The 21,109-nt window shown below is 38.4% G+C and overlaps 1 protein-coding gene across 10 annotated transcripts in view; it reads right to left on the bottom strand.

Annotated features, from left to right (window-relative positions):
- The window catches only part of Ccser2 (coiled-coil serine rich protein 2), a 95,957-nt gene that overhangs the window by 6,440 nt on the left and 68,408 nt on the right, over positions 1-21,109 (bottom strand). For 5 of the 10 annotated variants that reach the window (XM_029469325.1, XM_021181385.2, XM_029469324.1 and 2 more), the window contains 3 exons: positions 19,637-19,720; positions 17,087-17,173; positions 15,170-15,259 (listed from right to left, as the gene is read on the bottom strand). In XM_029469325.1, the coding sequence (XP_029325185.1) occupies positions 15,170-15,259; positions 17,087-17,173; positions 19,637-19,720 (261 nt within the window). Of the gene's footprint in view, positions 1-4,431; positions 4,472-9,040; positions 9,174-15,169; positions 15,260-17,086; positions 17,174-19,636; positions 19,721-21,109 lie in introns of all 10 variants that reach the window. The other 5 variants (XM_021181387.1, XM_021181390.2, XM_029469328.1 and 2 more) reach the window with 4 other exon arrangements.

A 21,109-nucleotide genomic window follows, 5' to 3' on the forward strand; every position in this document is an offset into this window, starting at 1 on the left:
CAGCTCTGGGGAGGTGTCCATTCCCTTTAAGGATGGTGAACCACCTGCCAGCTCTGGGGGAAGTGTCCATTCCCTTTAAGGATGGTGAACCACCTGCCAGCTCTGGGGAGGTGTCCATTCCCTTTAAGGATGCTACCCCTGAGAAGTTAGCCAAGCTGCAGTGGAAGGCCATAAACCGAGGAGAACATGGGCAGGCAGACAAATTGGACTGATAGGTTATTTTACTTTTACTCTTTAGAAAGAATACAAGGTTGGGTGTAGAGATGCAAGCAAACCTGGGAGGGGATAGGGGGGACCGAGGGGATGAGAATGTTCAAAGCATATGGATGCATTCATTACCATCTTTAAGGAAAAAAACCTATTTAAAAGGCAAAACAATAGTCAAATTAATCTGTACAGAGAAACAGATATGACATTAACTCTAACTGTAGAATGTTTAAAATAAAGCTAGCCCATTACTGCCCAAAGCTAACTATTCCAGACTTCAAAGTCAGTCACAACCTGTTCCCATGGAGATGAATAAAATGTCAGCGGATCCTCCTGAAGGTGTCCTAGTAAGTCTATAAAAGCCATCAAACATTTGGAAAAGATTTACAGACAGATCAAGCAGGGCCATACACAGGGAGTCAAGATCTCCCTGAGGCGAGGCCTGGAGAGCAGCAGCACTGATGGCCATGCACAGGGCCCTTGTTTCCTTTTCTCATCTCCAAATAGAATAGCGTTTTCTCATACCAATGTAAAAGATCTTAAAGCAATTGAAAAACTGAAAGTATCAGTGACAATTTTTAAAAATGACTTTTTAATGTTTACTGCCCTACGAACAAAAATGTGCTCCTGGCCTGCAAAAATCTCCTTTTCTTGTTAAGACACAGCAGTCAGAGAGCCACCCCTCCAGAAGGCCACTGACTGAATCTGAGATGTCTACTCACACTGCAGATTTCTCACGCTCCCTACGGAAAGACAGTGGGCAGAAGACTCACTGCATGTATCCAACAGAACAAAACTCCAGTTACAAGACTGACAAGTAGAAAGTGACAAAGCTTCTAAGAATACAGCATGCTGAGTCTTTATCTGAGGAAATAAGACTAGTTACACAAATAAAATCTAAATTATCATCTAATTAGAAATAAACAGTCATTTTTATAAGGTAAATAATGTAAAGTTTACACTTCATAAAAATTATTTTTGGTAATATAACTAATGTTCCTATTCTAAAATGGTTGCCTTATGTTTGAAAGCTGTAATTCAGGAAATTCCACTATTATGAAGAGTAAAGGTCTCTTTCAAGGAAATGTAAAAAAAAATTGCTCTACTGTAAGAGCTAAGGAGACAACAGTGAGGAAGCATCCTACCATGGACTGGACTGGCACTAACAATCAGCAAGCTACCTGCTAACACACATGTGTGTTAAAATGCAGTGCTGAGAGTGAGCAAAGCCAGAGGCGGCCACTCGACAGTCCCATGCCTGACAGAGCTCCTTAAGTAGAGCAGGCAAAATAAGCAACAAAACCACTTCTGACAACATGTGATCCAAAAGAAAATAAAAGCCTGACTGGAGAGAAAACATACAAAATGTGCACATGACTGGACGGAGTTTTTAAAGGGAGAGCAGAAATGGTCAGGTTCCTTCCTATCTGGAAAGGAAGGCCTGCTGAGACCTGGTCTGTGTCATGACCACGACTAAGGAACCCACACTGTTCTCTCACTTAGATGCTGTGACAGTGGGGAGAACCCTGCTGGGGAATAGACAAGGCTGGCCTAATAGGCACTCTGCCAAGCGGCCTAACTCAGCATGCTGGATGCTGAGAGATCCTGGTGAATGCTAAGCCAAGATCTGCGGCTTCAGAGCACTTCAGGATCTCACTTTTGTGGAACCAGAAACACTCAACGAGGGGAAGAACCTCTAAGTATTTAGTCAGGTAGTGAGCTATCAACACCAACTGAGCTATCACCAACAGCTCAAGTAAAGTTTTAAGTGTAAAGTCAGCATACTATTGGGCAGTAAGACAGGCCACCCAGACTTTAGGAGAAGGAAATTTACAGTATTGCCTGTTATCTGGGCAAGGTCTCCCAGAAAGTACCAACTAGTCCTTGCATTTCATGGCCTTTAGAGGCTCACAGCACCCATAACCTAAAGCAACAGAAATCCAACCATTGGGGGATTCAGGAATCCTCCTGTAGTAGCAGATGAGTGAGACTTAGTACTCTGTCCTTGGAACATGTGGAGGCTTTGGAAGGAAAGTTCTCAAATGTAGACTGATGTCCAGACCCTCTACCTAGACTCTGCAACTCCAAGTCTCACATAAGAGTTTTAAATAAACGTCACTGTTCTACAAAGTGCAAATTCTACAGATTCTACAAAGCCCTCGGGGTAAAGGCAATGTGGCAGCAAATGGCACTGCTGGGGAACGGTGCAGGGCTTGATGGTCCTCTTCCCTGATGACCTCAAGTGCCTATGTGGACGGCTGGCAAAGGTCACTGGTGGAGGCAACGAGTCTCTTTGTGCAAGCACTGTCACACTTTGTGTTTCATACTAGTCAGTGCTCCGAGTATTTGTTCCATAGTAGTGATGAATACTTGCTAAGGAATGAACTAGAGAGCATTAGCTGTGTATTCATGAACGGCTCAATTGGCCATAAACTAGCAAGAATGACTCATTATGTATGTCAATAATAGATCATTAACGGTCAAATAAAAAATCAACCCCTAGAAACTAATGGAAAAATAAGTCTGGATAATAGAAAATAATCCTGCTTTTCTTAAAATGTTTGATGTTAATTACATATTAACTTGAACAGAAATATCTTTTATAATGACCTAGGAGCTTAGCCATCGAGTGGGTTTTGTTTGTTTTGTTTTGTTTTAACTTGAATAGGCACTTCTGGCTCAGGAGGCTGGAAAAACGATCTCAACAGGCAATTAGCTGTTTCCCTATTCCAGCTGAAACAGTTTGACTATACAAGAGAACCACGCAGCACAGGGTTTCCTGACACGTGTCACCTGTGGTAATTAGAGAGTATAAGCATGAGAGGTTCAAGGTATATGTCTTTTGTAAATGGGACTGGTAGAATAAACAGATCTTTACCACATGAAAATAAATTACTTGCTACAAGATATGAGATTTCTAGATTCAAATGCATGGTTCAATCAGTTAGCCACAGTTAAATCAACAGTAGCCATGTATATTATGATGTCAAAGCTAAGACTCCTTTATTTCCTTCTTGACTGAAGAAACTAGAGTTAGAACATTAAAGTATATTAAAACTGTGAACGACTTATCAGATGGCTCTACAATGGAGCTAGTTAGTCAAACACAGCACTGAATTACTCGGCTTCTAAAACCAGACCGATGTTAGTTTGACTTTGCATCTATTCCTTACAATTGGTGAGATACTGAGCAAATCATCACAGTGCCCTGAAATGAAATTTCGTAATTAAATTTCTTCAAATAAAAGCATGACTATCAGGTTCTTGACATAATGTAAGGCATTTACAAGTACTGGAGAAATGTTCTACTCCAGACTGGGAAGCAAGGTTTCCTTCTGCCCAAGCATAGAAACCCCAATTCCAAGTTTGCCTGCATGCTGGCTACTTTTCACGAGACTCTTGATTGGAAGGCTATTAAGAAAGGCCTCCTCTTTTTCTAAATGTGTACACAGACGTTTAATGAAGTGATGTTCAAACATAACACACCTCGTCGGCAAGTGGCAAAGATCTATTTTAGAGCATCAGAGGTTTTTAACTGTAGCACTAAAACATCACTGTCCTGTTATCTGGTTAGCAGTTATACATTCATGGGCTTTCACAATATAATGTGATGTAGTGCACGAGATCTACATATTCAATGCCAGCATACAGGTAATAGCTTTCCTGAAAAACATCCCACTTGCTTGAGTTGATTCTCACCTAGAAAGAATAACAATTAGACACATCAAGCCCAAACCCACTGGTAGAGCAGTCTGTCTGGACAGAGGTGGCTCCATGATGACTCACTGGAAGAAAGCCCAAGGGAAGCTCTTCATCATTACTGTTTCATCACAACCCCAAAGTCTCTAGAATTATCATGTTGGCTTTCCTAACCATCATTTCCCTTCAGTTACTAGCAAGAAGATGGCAGCTAAAGTGTCAGGCCCTGAGTAAAAATGTCCACAGTCTGTAAAGTAGAAAACAGGAAATAATCAAGTATAAAATTGCTATTACATAATACACATGAAATACCTGCAATCACTTTCTGGGCTACACACAAGTTTATTGTTATTATTAAATACACTTTAATATTTAAAGGGAAGATGGAAATGAAGCCACCTGTATCATGCCTGTAATCTCTTGCATGCACGCTCTGACATGCACCATGCAAACTGGGAGAAAACGGAAAAGCAAAACGTGACCATGAGGAAGGTGGTAGGAAAAAAATCTGAAATTGTACTGTACCACGCTTTGTCAGAGAAGTAATGGACTAACTTCTCAACTCCTTGCCAATGGCACAATGGGAGAGCAGAGACAAGAAAAAGACAGGACAATGGCATCAGAGACCAGACAGAACACTGAGAATCGCCATGACTGGGCAGCAGCCAAGGGTGTTTGCTCTGCCTGGTTTCCTAAGCACTACTCATTATTGTAAAAAGTATAGTTTCACATACTGAGTCATACTTGATAGATTTATACGTTGTTGCAAAAGTGGTTTACAAGTTAGTACAAATATTCATGCTCATAAAAAGTATGTTTAACATTTCTTATACAAAGGGATCAGTTGAATTTTACCAAACACAAAACTGAAAAGAATTTTGAAACAACTTTACACTAATATTCCAAAAACCTAAGGAGACTAGGCCTCATATAATCCCTTATGAAGATAGAAAAAAGTAAAAAAAAAATTAGTAATTTAAAAAATGTATATAGCACATTACAAAGCTAAATAAACTTAGTATTTGCTAATTTGTTTCTAATGCTGCAATGGCACTACAGACCTCTTAAAGGTATAACTAACTGTATTTAACTTAGAAATGATGTTATAAATGATACAAGACCTTCCACACATCACTGTAAAGACAAAAATATTTAACTTAGCCCCTCTCTAAATAGCTTCAAATAAATTTAATCATAGTTCCTGGTGATGTTGAAAACTAGGAATACTCTTTTGTCCTCTATATTTCAGAATGGCACCTCCAGATCTTAAAAAAAAAAACTTAAGAGGACATATGATTATTATGTATATTACTTTAAAACTACAGAGATTGAGTTAACTGCTTTTAACTTATCAGAGAGATTAAGAGTGACTGCATTTACTGCAGAGGCACAGTCACTGGGAGTGACGGACTTCAATCTATCACATCCACCTAGCAGATGCGGAGTACTGTGGGAGAAAATATCTGTATGATATTACAGACAAAAACTGCCTTAATGTACAACCGACTTAGTTTAGCAGAATAGGGTGTGGTTTGCCACACCACCACCTCAGCAACAGGAACTGGCTAAAGGAACACTTTCACCACTGGCAGAGAGGGTGTCACAAAAAGCTTCACACAGAAAATGCTAAAGGTTGCCTCTGCCACACGCTCAGTACTGGCAGAATCTAACACATAGCTAGGTTTGTGGGAAGTCCTGCCAGACCATAAGTTAGGTGCACCTTCCTAACTAACCAACCAATCATTATGCCAGAGAGCATCTGGAATTGACTTCAAAAGTTGTATGACATTACAGACAAAAACTGCCTTAATGTACAACCGACTTAGTTCAGTTTCTACCAAATGACCCTAGTTTCCATTTGAACAAAACATTTTATTTTTATGAAAAGTAACTCCCAAAGCTAATTGTTCATAAAAGCACAACAGCTGATGCAATCAAGCATACAGAATTGATTGACACCACGTCTTGGGAGTCAATCATAGTGGGCCATGTACATCAAGCCTACCAGTATGTCTGGCAGTTGGAATATGCATGGTAACTGCCCCTAGTGAGCACACACACAGAGTTTAGCAAATGATTTCCGGAGCTCTGCCTAATGAAGCACTGGCACTGGATGATACAAAGATAAAATGCACCGCAGTCATTTACATGTACTAAAAGAAAAAGATTCAATTATAATTACTCTCAAATACATTGTCATCTACCAAAAAAGAGTGATTTCAAGTTATACTATGTGAAACATGTTTATATGATTCAAAAGCATCGGGAACTACAAAAGATTATCTCTTTATAAAAGACTAGAAGGAAGTACATAAAACTATTTAGATCTTTTAGCTCCTTTATAATGAGCCCATTATATTGTTTATCAGAGGAAAGGGTCATCTACAATAAACTGTAAGATGCAGGCTCTGGATTTAGAATGAAATTCAATTTTGGTATGTTTATTTATCCTGAACAAGTTGCAACATCACTCTGATTAGTTGATTTACATTTCTGACGATAATATAAGAATTAATAGCTCTATGAGTTATGTGCAGATAAAGTGAGAATTCAAATAAAACACCTACATATTCAATGTTATATTTATCCTTTTCTTAAATATGTGGCTATACTTTATAAACTATACATGTTTCCAAATATTTTTGGAAATAATTTTAAAAATGCAGTAATTATTAGATTAAGGCTATGGACCCTGAGACATAATTCTTGAGCCAAAAAAAAAGAGTGAAAAGGCAGAGAGTAAGTTATAGAAAATAGGCAGGCTATAAATTCCACCATGTCAATATAAATATAATTATAAGAATATAAATTTAGGCATCAAGAAACACATCCAAAAATGCTGAACTGTTAGGACTGATGGAAATGTACTTTATATGATTTGTGTCCGTTTCTTTCCATTCAAGCTGTTTTACACAGAAAACATACAGAGTATTACTAAGTAATTTTAAGTGACATAAGCAAGAGAAAATTCTTATGTTAGGTGTAGCAACAAATGGGTGTCATTCTTAAATATGATTTTGAAGCACCAGGAATGGCAGGAGACACTATCTGGACTTGTCATTAAGGCCCTCTACTTGCCAGAAACAATTGTTTTTATTACTTTTTCCTACTCTACAGAAGGAATTGCATCATTTTCAGTCCAATGCAGGTGGACATTAGCGTGGAAGGGGTATCTCAGGTCACTTAACTGAGGTCTCCACAGACACCGCAGGAAGGGTCTCTACATACCGAAACAAAGATTATTTTCTGTAGCCTATAAACATTTTATTTGAAATCAAAAGAAAGGAAGTACAAAGTAAGTATTAGTATTCATTTTTAATAAGAAATACAAAAGAATACAACTCATCAGTTCTAGAGAAAGCCATGTAAAAGCCAAGAACTTCTATACTTCTTTCCATTTCCTAGAGTTATTCTTAAATTTAGCAAGATTTCTGGCCAGTGCAGCTTTGTGAAATGGCCTGGGTACATACTCCTAATAACTGATGCTCTCACGCTCTGTGTGCTTTCTATAGGCTACCTTCCTCACTCTATCTACCAGTGTCTGCTTACTACAGGCTACCTTCCATACTCTCTCTACCAGTGTCTGCTTACTACAGGCTACCTTCCTCACTCTATCTACCACTTTTCACATCTACCCCTCACTCTTACAACTCAAAATAAAAACCAAACTGCTGCTTCTGAAGACTCAGCCACACTCTCGGCCTCTGTACTTGATGATAAACAGTACACTCTAGTCAGTGCTCAAGCGGGTGTCAGAAAGAAGCTTTAAAATCAAACACTACAATGAGAGAGATACTCCTTAACTCCTGCCTATTATTTATAATCAACCTCTATAAAAACTGAGTGCCGGGAACGGAAAACTACGTAAATGCAGAAACAGGTATTATCACGTTGAATGTTCATTTAGTACAGGAAAAAAACTAAGACCTAATCTTAACTGTCTCTGAAAAAAATATTGGGTTCATTGCTATGACCTCATGGCCTTCATCTGTCTCTCACACACAACCTAAAGGAAGTAGAAAAATAGCTTTGCTAGCATATGGTAACACCTAGCCCCAGGAGTGAATCTCAGTATAGCAGTTAAAACCTATTTCTCTTCCAAAAGAACCTCTCAAACTCAGTGAGTGATACTGAAGGGCATGTAATGATCCTACAGCTATGGCTACAAGCATCCTGTGAAAATCTCTACAGAAAGGCATATCCCACTCATTCCTGAGAGGTTACCAGAGCCAAATCATACAACCAATCCTTATTTTAATCTGGAATTCATGCAGCTTATTTATAATTTTGGTATAATTTTTCAAAAAATAAATTTTATTCTAAATTGATTAAAATTTCCCTTAGGACTCCTGATACTTTACTTAAGGAAAAATCAGTGGAAAACAATGGTAGAAATCACAGAATAAACCATGGAGAAGGTGTAGAACTAGCTCTGGAGAAGGTGTAGAACTAGCTCTGATTGACTCTTTTTTCACTATATTAGCTTTTGGGGGTAGGTGACTTTTCAAAAAAAGATAAAATACAGCCAACTTACCAGGTATAGTAAAATATATAATCTAAAGCAGTCAAGCCGTGTGGCAGGTCTTGTAATAACTGAATCATTAAAAGTGTTAGTAAACCATGCATATTCAACGCCACTGCTTCTATGAGGTGAAGCAGCTAACAAATTATAAAAGACATTAGTGGTTTTAAAATGGCCTTGAAATTTTTAAAAGATTTTTGAGATGGTAATTAAATACAGTTAAAGCCTTTGATGAGGAGATATTTAAGTGTGCAATGGTCTAGTAAGCCTGACCCCTAAACAGTATGCATCTGTCCATCAAATCTGTGCACATTTTCAAAGTAAATAGGTAAGACATAATTTTATCTTATACAGTTCATGATCTTCGTAAGATCTATTTAAAGACAGATGCATGCCAGCAGGTCTAGGGTCACCAGTGAAAGGTTTCAACAGCATTACAGTGAAATTAACCTCTGGCAGCTTCCAGGAAGCCACAATGGAGGTTTGTTTGCATGCAGTCAGGGAAAGGTTAGGAGAGCAGAGCACGGGGAGTGCTCCTGGAGCAGGTGCCTGCAGATGCCTGGGAGGGGCAGAAGGTACTGGAGAGGGAGGGGCCATGCAGCAGGGAAATACCATGGAGGGGAAGCCAGAGCAGGATGGGAGTGAGAGACACAGACTCACTCTGTCTGCGGTGCGGTGGTACAGTCCGTGGCATCCCCTGGAAGGAGCCCTGCCAAGGAGAGAAGGAGGGTGCACAATACCCACCCTGTGCAGAAAGAGATGGGGTAGGAAGGCATAATGAAGAAGGGAACCAGAGAAACATTTGTCTTCGCTTTTAAAATAACACAGCAACAGTGTTAATGAGAAGTAAATTTCATTTTTTAACATACAGGCAGCTCAAACTAATAACATATCAGAATTCAAAATCTAGTTGTCAAATATTTTACAGAAAATATCTCAGAACTCCACACCTCTTCGTAGGCAACACACAAATAAGCCTTTATGGTATGCATAAGCCCCACCATCATATACTTTTAAGTATCAGCTTATTATTTTGCAGAAGAGCACTATAGAAGGGAAGATAAATTATATGTATTCACACATAGAAATATTAGTTTATGAATCAGGAAATAAAACATTAGCGCAAAATTTTTCTTTTCAAGTTATAGATTTTTCAAAAGATTAGAACAAAAAAAATAAAGAAAGCTAGGGTTAGAAATAATTAGGTAGGTTCTTACAAAGTGTGACATGCAAGACATAGGTGACACATGCTTTTTACTATGAGTAACTAAAGGTTCTTAATTTAACTTAATCATGTTTTATCAAAATTGGAAGACATCTATCTGTATGTTGGATGTTGAACACCACATAATCAGAAACACATTATTTGTGGATATTAAAAGATAACCACAGATAAAATCACAACACACAAATAAAATGGTCCAAATACAGGCAAACTATGATGCTTTAGCCTGTTTTCTAAGTCTTCACAGCAAACACTGCTTCTTCACATACTCAAAACAGCTTCACAACGTCTGGAATAAATCCAAATTGAATGTCAGATACTTATAAACACATCAGTAGATGGCTATAAGAGTCATGTAGAATGTTATTGGCTTTGAAAAATAATTTCAGTCAGGTACTGATTTCATATATAACTACAAAATGCACAACGTGACTGTTGTAACAGAGTAAGACATGAACAGTAATCTTTTGTGTGCAGACTTCTACCTGTCAGAATGTGAACTCTCAGAAGCACAGGAGGCTCCAGCCAGTATTTATAAAGGTAGCTGGCACATGCTATATGCAAAACCTGATGCCTGAAATGATTAACATAACACTATGTAAAAGCAATCGTGTGACCACCTCACAGAAGTCACTTGTTCAAATACTGGTGCAAGGATGTGTGTGTGTGTGTGTGTGTGTAGTTTCACACACACAAACCCTTTCAAGTGGCAAATATAAATACAACACTAAATATATAAATAAGAACATTTGGCAATGAAATAAATTCTTTAATTTCCTTTGAGTAACTATCTCCAAATATATTCAAATATACACATACATATCTCTGAGTTGTAATATGGCAACTCCCAGTGAAGAGGAACATGGCAAATCTGAGTTTAAAATCTGGATAGTACAGGACAGAAATGTTAACCAATATCCTGTCCAGGCTCCAAATCAGGAAACCATTGGTCTCAAAAGAAAATCCCATGGGAGATTACTCAAAAGAGAAATCTGTGAGATATACTGTTGTTTCAGTTACTCTGTCATCCTATCTCCCAGGCCTAAGAAAAAGGAAATAGGTTTCTTGCTAGTAAAATTATAAACATTAATGTTTAAAAACCCATGCCTTTTGGGATGCATTTGTGATAGGCTTCAGATTTTATAAAGATATACTGGGAAACCTTGACATCATGAGTCTACTGCATAAGCAGGAAAATGACTGCTGACAACACATATTATTCTACTCTTGAATTGATGTTGTATGTCTCTCCTATATGCAGTGTTATGAACTAAGATTATTATATGTTAGAAATTACTCCAACAGAACATTTTGAAATATATGCCAGATCATTTTCCCTTAACTCTCTCATATGCAATACTCAACTATTAAACCAGTAGAGAGAAGTAGAATTAGGTACAACTGTGAACAGTTTTAACTGGTACAAGCCTTTCCATATGACGTGACAGTCGACATAGTCCCACACTTGTTTTAATAGTGATCCAGGGCAGCTGATGATGTGACAGGACACAGATTCTTTAAACCTTCCTTGCTGTCTGATGGAGACTGAGGATTCATTTTTGTAATTACTTACGTTAAGGTGCTCAAATAAATGACTGACTGATAACAAGAATACATCAGGATAATTTTGAATTTAATGTGCAAACTGACTTCCTATATCTAAATATTAAGCTTAAACAGTTTTAAAACAATATTGGACGTACACAGGGTAATAAAATTTCGTTCCTGTCCTATGTTTTTTCATCCAAATAATTTATTTAATAATTTTCCAATTAAATATAATCACATCATTTCCCTTTTCCTAACTTTTCCTATATGCCCCCACTCCTTCTCAAATTCATGCTGTCTTTTTGTTTAATTATTATTGGAACTCAATGTTAAATAATGCTGTTCTTAAGAATGGGCTAGTACAAGATCAGTAAAGAGGACCTCTGAGAAAAGCAACAGGTCCGCTGTAAAGCACAGACTTGCTTTGGACGTCTGGCTCTCCTGTTACATCAGCCTCCAAGTGCTGGGGTCAACAGGACTGCACCAACCACAGCTACATCTGTAACTTTATATATTTAAAGTGAACCTTCATCTGGGCTTGTTGGTGATTTAATCTCCACACTCAGGAAACACAGGCACTTGAGACTCTGCTGGGTTCAAGGCCAGCCTAGTATTCACAGGGAATTCCAGGCAGCCAGGGCTAAAGAGTGAAACCACGTCTCAAACAAAAAGAAAAACAAAGTAAGATGACCTTTGGTTTCTCAGAGCGTCAGCCTCCCACAGCATTCCTGAGCCATGCAAGTGCTTCTCAGCTTAAGCTTCCTTGAGTGCAGGGAAATTACCAGCATCTAGACAAACTGTTGGTCACAGTAAACAAGCAATCTTACTGTGAGTTGGGGCCGTGTCTTTTTCTACACTCAGTGGAACAGAGCTTGGCACAAAATAATATGCATACAAGTATGTATATGCTCTTTTTCTTTCCCTTGGCTCTACTGCCTTGTTTAGTATTTCTTGTGTGTTGTAGCCACAGGGAATACCAAGCCCACTCACTCAAATCTCCAGAGGAGATTCATGCTGGCTTCAAAGTGCTTGCTTTTCTGCCACCCAGCCGACACCCTTAGCCACCTTCTCAGGCAGTCATCTGTCTCTTACTGCCTTTCACATTTCCTTCCTTCTCCTACATGGCTTCTGACAAACCCTAGTCAGTAAACCTCTCAGCCATCAACCCTTTCCATCCTTCACTTCAGGCAGATTTCTTCCTTCATGTTTAGATAATGTTCAAGAGAATTCTCACAGGTACATCAGGTGAATGTAGCAGTGTCAAAAATGAATAAGCTGTCTCAAGATGTTATGAGAAAATGTGAATGTGAGAGATTATTATCTGCAACCTTCTCAAAGGCCTAGGCAGATTAAAAAAAAAAAAAACAAAAACAACTCACACTAAAATGATACTTAAATAGCCTTTTCATTTCTAAAATTTCTGCCTTAAAAAAAAAAACCCTAAAGTTTTCAAACAAGAACCACACTGCACCCCCACATTTCTATTACCTACACCCTGCCTAAATATGCTGAACTCCTACTTTTAAAAGATCATCTAAGAGATTGGAGTGCTCTTAACCTTTATAGCGGTTAAGAGCACTGACTGCTCTTCCAGAGGTCCTGAGTTCAATTCCTAGCAACCACATGGTGGCTCACAACCATCTGTAATGGGATCTGATGCCCTCTTTTGGTGCGTCTGAAGACAGTGACAGTGTACTCACATACATAAATCTTTAAAAAAAAAAAAAAAAAAGAACATCTGGAGCAAGGTATAATTTTTGAGTGAAAAGAAAATCACTATAATTATAGTAACTGTTTCCAAAATTATGTATTTCAAAGGAAAACCAATGAACAGGGGAAAAAGATCACACAGTAAACTTATTATTAACTAGATACATAAATATTACTGAAGTAATGAACATGCATTTATTTATCCACTGAATGAACCCCAGTGAAAGTACAGTAATTCCTAGATTAGACTTTCTGACTGTACGCACATGAGCTTTCACACTAACTTTCTATTTTCCCTTAGGACTCGTGGGTGTTCCAGCTTAACTGTGCACTTACTGTTGCCCCACACCCACCCACCCACCCACCCACTCCACCCCACCCCAGCAGCCTTGCCTTTACCAGCTGTTCTGTAGTTACTAGCTGTAGTTTACCAGCTGTTCTGTAGTTACTAGCTGTAGTTTACCAGCTGTTCTGTAGTTACTAGCTGTANCTGTTCTGTAGTTACTAGCTGTAGTTTACCAGCTGTTCTGTAGTTACTAGCTGTAGTTTACCAGCTGTTCTGTAGTTACTAGCTGTAGTTTACCAACTGTTCTGTAGTTACTAGCTGTAGTGTACCAGCTGTTCTGTAGTTAAGAACGGTACAATCCTCCCATTCTCATTTTCAAACCTCCCCTCTGGCAAGGTTCTTCCATGTGCTTTGGGGATGCGGGACTATGGACCCCTGGTCAGGGGTGCTAAATTATAGTCCTGTCCTAGCCACTTTTTTGCTATAGACATGTAATGGGCTATTTACTATATACCTTGATTTTTATTCCTATCTCCAAAACAAAGGAATGTGGCCAGGTGATGTCTATGATATAAAAAAGTAATGGTGAAAGCTGAAGTCTGAGTTTTTGACAGTGCTTGGCTACAATCCCGACCTTTACTTCTCCCAAGATGACTGTAAAAACTGAATCAGGAATCCGCTGGAGTTGTTTTGTACCAGTTACTTAAAAAGGCAGACTAAGATCCTGTTTCAGAACAGTGAGGCAGGGAAATTATAAAGTTTAATGACTTCCCTGAAGAAGCAAAGTGAAGCTTTTCATACTTAACAGAAAAACCAAATAATGATGTTTAAACCTACAACAGCCTATGGGAAAACTGGAGGCCCTAGAAGGATCAAATAATCATATAGAGAGAAACTGATATAATCTTTCATCTCAGACTTGTCTCCAAACATTTACATTCCCACACCCTTCAACGTCAAAGTAGAATGGTGCTTTCTTTGGCTACACACGTCTTCTCTTAGAGGCCTCTGTCATCTTCCCCTTCCAAACTCCTCAGCTATCTAGACCTTCCCAAGCCCCCGGCCTACACAGACCTCGCACCAGTTTTTATCAGTGACTCGGTAGTCCACTGGCTGTTTAGGAACAGGAGTCTCTCTGTGCATTTCCTTCTCTGATTCCTCACTTTTCCTTCCAGTAAGATCATACCATTCCACAAGATGCAATCACACAGTGGATGAAAAGAAACAAAAGTAACAATCGTGGAAGATTTAAAGGTTTACAGCTATATTTTCTTAGTTGGATTGACTATATTAGACTTTCTATTTTCCTATTAATCTGTGTTACTGGGACTCTGTTACAATACAGAACACAAAAGGAATCTCAAAGTATAGCAAGCTCTAATTAATAGAAGTCTCTATATAGTAGGATAATGTCTGACATCCTGAAGTGAGTTCCAAGTACTCAAGGTACTTTTAGCACTAAATATATTTTGATATAAAACACCTTCAAAAAGAGTGAATAATATTTAGGTAGCTATTTCCTACTGCTTCTAATAAACCACCCAAACTATGTTTCATGTATTAATATTTCTTAGTTCCCTCAATAGCCTATAATTATAATAATAAAACCTATTTGGAAAAGTTTCAACACAAAAGGGAATATGCTTTCTCTATCACACACCTTCCAAATGGACTGTGTAAGTGGGACAACAGCATTACTACTCCCATAAAAACATGCAATAGGAAAAGAGCAAACACTCCAATAAGATGGGCCACAGTATGCAGAATGGAAAAGCTATTAGCAGCACATTCGCTTGTATAGAGCACACAAGAGAAGCTTTGGAAAGCACGAAACAACTAGGAGACAAGCGAAGCGCCACTCACCTAAAGAAAAAAATAGCTATGGCAGAGTCAAAATTATTAGTGGTTAGATTGAAAATCAAAGCAACACACCAAAATAGCAAAGGACAGGAGTGAAGACGAGGGGACTTACAGGCATCCTCCTCCAGGGTGTCTGGGTATATTTATCAGCATATGTACACTTTTCCTCTTTAGATTTCTGGTGACAGTTACATCGGGTTGCCTGGAGAAAACCACAAATGTTTAAAATGGTTTAATTTTGCACATACACACAGGCAGTTAGAGGCTGTCATAGAAGAGCAGGCCGACTCAAGTGGCACGGTACAGTGCAGCTCTGGATACTTTGATGGCAGACATGCCTCCATCAGACAAGGTCTACCCAATCATCTCTCCTTTTTCAGGAACTGTGTTTAAGAGATAACCGGTAAGCTAAACTTCAAATAGTCAAAATTTCTCTTGGCAATCTCTTAAACTCTCTAAAAAGTTCACTATATATAATTTTATGTGTGTATATAACATCACATCTAGATGTAAAATATATGTAAAAATCAAGGGCATAAAAAGAATACTACTGAAAATTATATTCTTTTTCTGGTCTATTTTGACCCTGGTGTTGTAAAGCACTACACTCTACCCTTCACGTGATCTTCATCAGGTGAACTGTAACTACCTGCAAGAGACTTTCACGGCTGGGCCTGATGACATTCCTTTGTTAGACAGGGTGGAAAAGTTCCACTAGTTCACCTGAGATTCTAGACACCCTTCAGTACCCTCCCACCAGCTAGACTAACCTCTGCCCAAATGACTGTGGCCCTGTTGTCTTGAGGGAGTGCTAGAGTTTATATTCTCTGGAGCATTAACTAAGAGAGAATTCCATCTGGGCAGCAGTGGGGTGAGAATTTCCAGGGGTGTAGCCACTGTGGGCTCACCCATGCTCCTTTAAACAACCCTTCACCTATGCTCTGAAATGAAACTTAACAGACTCATTGGTTCACAAAGTTGGACTTTGGTGGAATTCTACTTCAGGCTGATGATGGTCCCCTATAAGAGAAGATGTTTATTTGTAACTCTCTGGGGAAACTGTTGTGGCAACAACCATCAAAGAGCATTTCTTAAAATGGATTTCTGATGGAACTCTTCTGGGTATTACATACAAACAATCCAGATGTCATGTCTGTTTCTCTGTTCATCCTGAGGAGACTCTTTAATGACCCACCGACTTTACTGACCTGCAGTACTATCAATTCAAAAATAAATTCTCTACACAATTCAAATCACCTGCCTTTTTAACCATACCTGATCTGTCTGTTCCTATCCATTCATGAGTTGGACACCTGTAATATGACCTCAGTAGCACAGTTCACTGTTATAGCCTTTACATTCTCCATGAAATTAGTATTTTATAAAGCTGAATCTGCTGTCATATTGTTTTTTGGCTTTCAATAAATATTATTTTGATTTTTGCAATTTTATGCAGTTTTTTTACCTAGCCTTTTAATTATTACAAACTATCTAATAACTGAATTCAAAGTACTATACAAATGGTTTTCTTATGAACATTTAAAATTACAACTATGAAATTATAAAGATTCAAGCAAGCCTTACTCTGAGAAATCCTTTATCATTGCCACAGACATGAAGTTACGTCTCTAGAATCCCTTCGGCATAACACAATACAATACATAAGGCCAAGTACTTAGTCTCACTCTGCTCACAGAGATAAAATGCCCAAATGTACGCATTCCTCAACACGTGTCAGAACGAAAGCCATTTACTCTCCATCAGTAAGCAAAGGTAAAATGAAGAACTTGACATCCCCACAAAAGAGGCCATCAACAATGACCCAACAAAGAATAATTCACACGAATACTTCGTATTTTATGTCAAAGTTCAATCATATATTCTACTGGAACATAGGTACTCCGAACATAATGCTACATGAACCTTCAAAAGTCAAAACTAACATCAAACTCCACTCCCACTCAGTCTTATAAAAGCGAACACTGCCCCACTGTGAGGAGCCTTGGCTTTAGACTGTTATAATACTTACAAGCTGCTGCTCTAATAGTTGGATTTTTTCATCTTTTTTCTTTATATCCTCTTTAAGTTGTTTTATTTCATTTAGTAAATCTTCATTCTGAAATATGAAAAAAAATGCTGTTATATGAAATTTTCTAATGGGAAGTATAACATCAGTGAAGTCAAGCAATGAATGAGTTATTTGTTCATCTTAAAGGAAATCTTCTACTAACAATTTTAAAGTAGTTTCATGGTCTAATGGCAACTGCATGTAATCAATGGGGAAAAGGGAAGGAACAGCTAATATTCACCAAGCTCCCTCCTGGATCAGCACTTATGATGACCCTGACTACAAGCAGGTATGTGCTTAACTGCTCTGCATTGACATAACAAAGAAACTGGGCCAAAGGTTATACAGGAAAGGCAATCGCCATGGAAAACTAACTTCAACTAAGATTTCAAGGACACTTCTCAGTTTTCTGTTAGAAAATATCAAGGGCAGGATAGAGGGAACAGAAAATTAATGTATAGTAGAACTATATAATGTATAGTAAAACTGTATAATTAATGTATAGTAGAACTTTCAAGATTGGCTCAGAACTCAGCAAAAGATAAATAAATATGCCATGTGAGTACCAGGGAAGGAGTGTTCTTCAAAGATCCACTGTCCTGACAAGTGCTGCCAGAATTAAAGAGAAAGGCACCAGCCAACATCATTAGACATGCCAGCACTGCAAAGCAGAAGCTGCATTCAAGGCATTGCATGAGAAGCCTGAACCAAGAGTGATCACAGGCAACTTACATCTAGTGGAAGGAGTCAAATCTGTTTCTAGCTTGAATGACATTACAAAATGCTATGAATCAAAAGAAATAGAGAACACAGGACACAATAAACTAATCCATCTATGCTTGAATAAGAAATAAACAACAAATGATCTGCCTAGACACAAAGGAAATAGGACACGAATTAATATCAGTGTCAATGTGTATATCATGTAATACTAAACATATGGACAACTTAAAAATTAAAAACCAAACCATGAGAGAACGGCAATGTGAAAAGGTGAAGTTAGTTTTGTCTCTTTATAGCAAGTTCCTGGCCCGGTGTGGTGGCACATACTTGTTACCACAGTAGTTCAAAGTGACCACAGGAGGATCTGAGTTCTAAATTAGCCTCAGCTACACAGCAAGGTCAAGAACAGCCTGGACTAATTGAGACCTTGTCTCAAAGTTAATTCTTTGCATATACAAGATTTCATAAAATTTGAGAGAAAAAGGATGTGAGGAAAAAAAGAAGTCAGCCACAAAGCTAAGGAAATTTAGTATACTTCAAGGTTATCAAGATCACTAGTTTTAAACTAGATGCACATATGAAACTGTTTTATAAAACCTAGTCTTCTGCAGATCTGCTGATGTGAAATACTTTGTGTGGAATCGCATGGCTGAGAGTAACAGAGTAGCACCAAATGGAAAAGGCCAGATTACTAACCCATGTAACTACTGTGTGTAATCATGTGTCTTATGATTACCATTCCTCTGTATATCATTTGGCTTTTAGAAGACAATAAGCAGCCTATGCGCCTCTGGCCAGTTGTTTCCAGCCTGAGCCATCTGAATCATCTGAAAGCAGCATTTGCCATGCCCAAAGCTCATTTTCCTTTATACTGCAATGCTATGTCACACCACAGGGCTGACCCCTCAGTTTGGCTCTCAGATTGAAGAAGGAAGACATATGAAGCAGAATTTCAGCTATTCTACAGATCATGTGTAATTGAGACTTAGCATTATATTATATGAAGTCAGTAGTGATCTGAGATTGTGTTACTGCAATGACAAACAAACATGGACAATTAAACCTCTGAAAAGGGATGTGAATACCTTTACTTGAAAATATTAAATGAACCAAAAGTATTTGTGCATGCTTGAGAAATAGTTGTAAAAGAGCCATTTACTAATATCTAAAAATCATGAGAATTATAATACTTTCAATTACTTATTAAAATATACATGAATTTTATAATTAGATTTTCAAACATGTAAAAGGTAATCTCATTATCTTAATCTTTCTTCAATTCTGTGGATATATGAAATACTTACTACCATTTTAACTTCACTGAAAGCCTTTTTTGATAATTATTACGCATGGGTATAAGCAACAGTAGTTACAGAGGCCAGTCACTTTCCACCTGACCAGGAATGACTTAGAGTAAAGCATCCCTGGACTACCGTTTTAGCTTCGTACAATGGCAAAGCTCTAGGTTGGCCTGTTTCCTAGACTAGGAATTGATCTCATGCATGGCCTTACAGATGTTAAACAAGTATTTAGCCACTGAAGCTACAATCTCAGATCATTTTTGTGACATTATATCACTAAGTTGTCTGGGCTGGCCTTGAACCCACTGTGTAGCACAGGCAGACTTCAAATCTGCTTCCTGGGTGGTAGGATCTAAGGCATATGCCACTACAGCCTGCTAAAAGCTTTAGTTTTTTGATACCGCTATTATTCATAGCTTAAAATGTTGCTGCTGTATTATTTTATAGTAAAAACTCTGAAATCTTCAGTGTAAATACCTAGCCATACCTTATATGTCTGATCACCGTCTTCTGGCTCTGGACTGGATGGCAATGAGAGCTGAACATCATGCAATGATCCACTTCCGTCATGCTACCAAGAAAAAAGACAACAAATGAAAGATGAATACAATAATCACCAGCACCCACTTGAACCCCAATTCCCCCTAGCTTAAATACAGAAAATGAACCAGTAAGAGCTAAGAATTCCAAAAGCTCCTCCCCCCTGAACTGGCCAAAGAAAATGTGCAAGAAAAGGGAGAGCAGTAGCAAAGACAGCCCAAGGAAACTGCAGAACACTGAACTTCTAAGAGTTAAAAAACGCCGGGCGTGGTGGCACACGCCTTTAAATCCCAGCACTCGGGAGGCAGAGGCAGGCGGATTTCTGAGTTCGAGGCCAGCCTGGTCTACAAAGTGAGTTCCCTGGCTGGGCTATTCAGAGAAACCCTGTCTCGAACCCCCCCCCCCAAAAAAAAAAAGAGTTAAAAACAACCATAGGTAATGAACTAAAGACACTGAAAATTAACTCAGCTAGGAAAAATGGGAAATTCAGCCAAATCTGCTTTGGTTTGGATACATGTTTTGAATATAAACAATTCACAAGTAAATTTAAAAACTCAACAAAGCCTGGCCATAAAAATCATTTGATTCAATCCTAGCTATCCAAGAACATGTGTCACGTGACTCTAAGACACCTGAATAAATGAATATAAGACATCTGAAAAAAAGGCCAAGTGATGTTCTGTGCTGTAAACCAGGATAGACACAGACAAAGGAGAAAGTTCAGGGACATAAACAAGAGGAAGCTGGAAACGTTCCATGTCTTAATGAGTTGGTGCTATATAAGCCCAAATACATAAAGTTCAATCTTATGATGGATAAGTTTTAGCCATTCTACAAGCTATAGAATGTAAGAAAAAGTGAAAAGGCAATGTATTTTGTCTTTAAACTCAGAGAGAGAGAGAGAGAGAGAGAGAGAGAGAGAGAGAGAGAGAGAGAGAGAGAAGATACCATTAAATCCTAGCTTTTTGAAGAACTGATTTTCTAGTTTAAAACATCCCATGTTCAATGATTCAAAGAGACAATGTCAAGAAAGATAAACCAGTGCAGGATGTGCCAGAGGTGATGCTGAGGAACTGAGTCAGAGGAACACAGCATAGCTGCAGCAGCTGCAGGACCACTGCCCTCCTCAATCACACATGTTCAGAGCAAGCACAACCATGGATTGACCTGACCTGAGGTAGGGGCATTTAATCCATTTGTTATACAACAAACCGATTCAATCAGAACCTGCAGAAATAGGCCACAGAATATGTATTTAGCAAAGCTTAACAAGCAATACAGACTGCAGTTAAGACTTATAAACATTTGCCAAATTCTCAGCATTGGATAAATTTCATTTCTACTAGGGATATTATGAACACTAAGACCTGAGAGGGCTGTGTGTGTGTGTGTGTGTGTGTGTGTGTGTGTGTGTGTGTGT

Source organism: Mus caroli, chromosome 14 (genome assembly GCF_900094665.2).
Source record: "Mus caroli chromosome 14, CAROLI_EIJ_v1.1, whole genome shotgun sequence".
In the NCBI taxonomy this organism is placed as follows: Eukaryota; Metazoa; Chordata; class Mammalia; order Rodentia; family Muridae; genus Mus; species Mus caroli.